The sequence below is a fragment of the Triticum aestivum genome, chromosome 4D (assembly GCF_018294505.1).
Source record: "Triticum aestivum cultivar Chinese Spring chromosome 4D, IWGSC CS RefSeq v2.1, whole genome shotgun sequence".
In the NCBI taxonomy this organism is placed as follows: domain Eukaryota; kingdom Viridiplantae; phylum Streptophyta; class Magnoliopsida; order Poales; family Poaceae; genus Triticum; species Triticum aestivum.
Window position 1 is genome coordinate 379,846,048 of NC_057805.1, and position 4,964 is coordinate 379,851,011.

Below are 4,964 nucleotides of genomic sequence, written 5' to 3' on the forward strand. Positions count from 1 at the left end.
CCACTCTTGGTTATCTCTCACCTTTACTTGTGCAAACTTATATTGTCTTGTATCCCTTGCTTGCTTGTGTGCTTGTTGTTATTGCATCATATAGGTTGCTCACCTAGTTGCATATCTAGACAACCTACATTGACGCAAAGTTTAGTTTGCTAAAGAATAGCTAAAAATTGTTAGTTGCCTATTCATCCCCCCCCCCCCCCCCCCCCCCCGCCCTTATCGATCCGTTCAGTTGGATATTCTTGAAATGCATGACCTTTTTTTACTTGATCAGACCATATTGACTGCTTAACTCATACATTGGGTAGCAGCAGCGTACCAGAATTAGTTCATTATTATGTCATCCTCCAGTATATTACAAATATCTTTTATAAGAAGCTATATATACCAAAATAATACCCCGTATCAAAACTTAAGACGTTTTTGTAGGCTACATTATATAGTACTGCCCCCCAGTTCAGACAAATGATGAACCGATAAAAAATGCTCATAAATCAAATGATGAATTAATACAATAAATGAAAAGGTAATCTAAATGCATGTCACTTTGTTCATAAGCCTGGACTGAGTGATTGTTTTTATCTTTTTGTTTCCCAGTTTTCTCTGGATTTGTCCAGCGTGATTTGAATCGCGGCAATGAATGTCCAACGGCTTAACCAAGCAGCACTGTAACCATTTAAAAAGTGCAATATGGAAATCAGCACAAGTTCATAAGTCAGCTACAGTAACAACAAACAACAATGCCAGGGTATAGCCAGACACAGGAATTCTGTCACACACATACTGTCTGCCCACAAAATAGTTTCTTCGTATGTTCACTCTCTGGAGAACAGTTGGCCTAAACTGGCCCCGCAAAAGGCTAGTCTGTAATAAGAAGTTCCAAACTTCCAACTGGATGAGTTCGCCAAGTCAGTTACCACCAGTTCTATGAATTCTACTTTACATCCAAACATACCTCAAGTGCTTTATAACAATATACTGCAAGGTAGCAACAATGTCAGCTTGTCGAAACGCCAAGTCAGTTAGCGTAGGGACATCGGCAAACCTTATTTCATTGACCAAGTTTACTGTAATACACATCAAGGTCTAAAACTTAGATCTTCAAAACTGTAATGTTTTCTTTCTAGTCGACTTCCATTACAGTGCCAGCCATCAGCACAGACTGAACAAATAGAGAACAAAAAAAGAAGAAAAACTGCAGTATATTGTGCAGTTTTTCTGAACAAATTAGCCATCAACTTGAGTTTCAACAGATTTCAAATCAAACATTTAGAATTCAAAGAAAGAGTATCTACATGTATAAAGGCGCATAATATGTATTCCAGAAGTGCTGGTCAACTTCAACTTTTCATATAGTATTTTGACCTCAAACAATGGAAATTACCAGGTCCAGACAGCACAAATTACATAGTTGGGTATACCTGAAGTCCTAGACTATTGCTTTATCGTACCAAACTATGCCCACAATGGAGAGACCGCACGAATGCCTTTTTATATAGCGCAGTGGCCTACATGTGCTTTATACTCTAATAAACGGGCTTGCAGCAAACCAGCGACTACCTAGAATATACTAGCTCCAGAAAAGTTATGGTGCCATCTCAGTACAAAAAGAAATGAAAGGGATCTGCGAACATAGAAAGCTTGAACCCATCACACAAAGTGGGGCACGCCTGTTTGCTCTCAAGCCACAGCAGAATACTTTCATCGAAAGCATGTCTACTAAAAAGCAAGATGCTTCCCAGTCTACCAGCACAGAGAGAGAACTTCCCAATTCACAACATCCCGTGGTCTTGCTGGTATCATGCATTGTATTCCAAATTTCCAATGATCATATCGCTAGAAATACCATGATTGTGTATGTGATTAATGGAGACCGTTCTCCTCAAACTTAAATAGATATTGTGACTGCTTTATCCATCATCAAGATTTTAATACATCAATCAATTAAATGGTTAAACTGGGAATTGCTGTTCTTATCAACGTTGAATTGAAACTGCCACTGTTTTTCCTATCACAAGATTCCAATAAATTAAATAGATAAATCAGGGTGGTGTACAAGAAGAAACAAGCATAAGAATATGACTGACACTACCATTTGCATCTAACCAACAAACTAAACTCACCGGCCTTTCCTGCGGGATCTCAAAGGGAACCCACCAGGAGGCGACGGTGAGAATTCTACAGGGAGATGTGGTGGTTCACCCTCACCAGAGAGCATTTCAAGCGCCTCCTCGCTTGATGGGCGACGGGTTGGCGACCTCTGGATACACAGGAGTGCGACAGTGATGCATAGCAGCGCCTGGTCACGGTTAACATCCAGGAGTGCAGAGTCCACAAGATCAAGCAAGCGGCCAACATGGGCGAGATGCCTCGCCCATGAAATCAGACTCGCCTTCTCAAACTCAGACATGGGCGAGGCCGTCACTTGGAGTGGGCGGCGTCCAGAAATAAGAACTAACAACAAAACACCGAAGCTGTACATATCGCATTTCTCTGATAGAGGCCCGCCGCCACCATACTCAGGAGCCACATAACAGACTGTGCCACGCATGCTTGGTGTGCTGCTCACTGCTCCACCACTCTTAGGTACAAATTCTGTACTAGCCCAATCTTTGCTACTCCTTACACCGTCAGCCCACCAATCAATGGTGCTATTGCCATTGCCATTGCTGCTCCTCCGACTCCAGCTTTTCATCATCCTCCACCTTGAACGTCCCTTCTCCTCTAAATCACAATCCTTCTCCCACCACTGCAAGCCAGTCATCACGCCAGCATCACTCTTTGACTTAGCAATTGCCTGCCGTTTTTGCTTCTTGGTGAGTTCCTCGGCATACTCCTCACGCCACCACTCCCGTGCCCTACGCTTTGGTTTCTTCTTTTCTGCTGAGGTGGTAGGGGTGGTCGTAGACGCTCCGGAAATCCAATCGCTCTTTGGTCTCTCCTTCTTGATCTCCGACCTAATCCATTCCATCACATAATCCTTGACACCACCACCACCACTGCCGGCAGCATTATCTTGACGCCACCACCAGTCACTCCTAGCTCCTGATGCTGCAGCACCCCCACCATTGCAGGTTCGACCATTGAATCCACTACCAACACTAGTTTTATCACATCCGGAAGTTGATGCCGCCTCTGCATGTGAGGCAGTGGTAAACCCCTCATCATCCTCTGGAGACTTGGTGGCACCGTCTTCCCCATTCACTACAATAGCAGTCATGCTCTCGCCGGCCATTGATGCATCATCATGGCATCCACCACCTGGATTTCCATTTCCAACCGCATTGTCCCCAAGTACACCACTATCTAACTCATCTTCTTCTTCAGACTTGATCCGCGCCAGCCCGAAATCTGAGAGGCGAGCACGGAGCTCGCTATCCAGCAACACATTGCTAGGCTTGACATCCCCATGAATCACCGGCGGATGCACAACGAAATGGAGGTAATGGAGCGCGGCGGCCACGTCGCGAGCGACGGCGAGGCGGCGCGGCCACTCGGACACCAGCTCGGGGCACCTCTTCCCCAGCAGCGCGTCCTGCAGCGACCCGTTGGGCATGAGGTCGTAGACGAGCATCATCCGGCGGCGGCAGGGGTGCGCGGAGAGCGAGTAGGCGAAGGGCAGGAGGATGGAGGGCGTGGAGGCGTGGCCGGAGCCGACGAGGTGGGAGGCGAGGGAGAGCTCGTTGTGGAACTCGCGCTCGCCCTGGAGGGACCCCGCGGCGTTCATGACCTTGACGGCCACGGGCTGGCCCGACCTGGGCAGCGCGCCGCGGAAGACGGGGCCGAATCCGCCCTGCCCGAGCTTGCTCCCGGCCGCGAAGCTGCCCGTGGCGCGCCGCAGCTGCTGGTACGACAACCTCCGCAGGTCGGGCGCGGGCTGCATCCTCGCGCCCGCGGTCGACGCCGCCGCCGCGGCCCGCTTTTTCCTCCCTCGCCGCAGCCAAACGAACAGGGCGAAGGCCGCCAGGAGAAGCGCCGCCGCGGCGGCCGAGGCCGCGGCGGAGGCCACCGCGGAGGCCGGGAGCTGGTGGCGGGCGGGAGGTCCGAGGCCCCCGACGACGGCCGCGGCGGCGGCGGCCGGGGGCGGGGAGGCATCGGGCGGCGGGGGCTGGCGCGAGGGCATCAACAGCGGAGGGGAAAAGACAAGCAGAGCGGCAGGGGGGGAGTGATGAGCCGAAAAGCGATTTGGCTTTTCGCCATTCCTCCCTCCTCAGATGCGAGCGAGCATCTACTACCTAATCCTAATCTGAACCTCGGCCTGCGCGGCGTGCGTGCGGAGGGAGGGAGGGAGGATCCGATGCCTCTGCCTGCCAGGTGGGGCGCGGGGGATGCCCGTGGCCCACGGGCAGTGGCGTGGCGAGATCCGGAGAGCTAGAGGGTTCGTTGGAGCGGGTCGGTGAGGGGAGCATGCGTCTTCGTAGGCGGTCGAGAGCGAATTTAATGGTCAAAGTGGTCAACGTAGGCCTGGTCACAGGATGAGCGACCACGATTTGCTGCGGTGGTTAGCGGCTGTAGCAACTGCCAACCGTCTCGGAAAGAAAGAAACCGTCTCGGAGTATACAGCTCGCCGCCAGCACAGGACAGACAGGACAGAAGCCGTAGCCCGTAGGACGGAGGGATCTGTTAATGACATTTCTTCTCCTCACGATACCAAGGCAAAAAGGTTGAACAAAACCGAAAGTTCTTCGCTTTCAGTAGATGAACCATGACCCTTTTCTTCTTAAAATAGGAGTACTATCTTTGCCCGTGTGTTGCATGTTGCAATCACTCGCTTTTGCTTGAGCACTGTGAGCAACCTGTTCACTTCAACTTTTTCAGCTTCATTCATCGGATCACACTTTTTCTCCCTAATCACCCGGCCCTTGTAGAGGATCCCGCTGCTTCATTCAAACATATTTTTCCTAACATCCGATACATGGCATATGGGGCATCACCCTGGGGCTATGCATTGTGCATGGCGTAAGAGC

The 4,964-nt window shown here is 50.2% G+C and overlaps 1 protein-coding gene across 1 annotated transcript; it reads right to left on the minus strand.

Moving 5' to 3' along the window:
* Positions 1–1,917: 1,917 nt before the first annotated feature.
* On the minus strand, positions 1,918–4,238 carry LOC123098044 (receptor-like serine/threonine-protein kinase At2g45590). The gene has a single exon (XM_044519916.1). It carries the CDS (start codon positions 4,118–4,120, stop codon positions 2,117–2,119), a length of 2,004 nt encoding a protein of 667 aa, XP_044375851.1. The 5' UTR covers positions 4,121–4,238; the 3' UTR covers positions 1,918–2,116.
* Between the last annotated feature and the right edge of the window lie 726 nt (positions 4,239–4,964).

Bases quoted from the DNA above. Each gene is read 5' to 3' on its own strand.
- LOC123098044 (XM_044519916.1), bottom strand. From the start codon at position 4,120: ATGCCCTCGCGCCAGCCCCCGCCGCCCGATGCCTCCCCGCCCCCGGCC.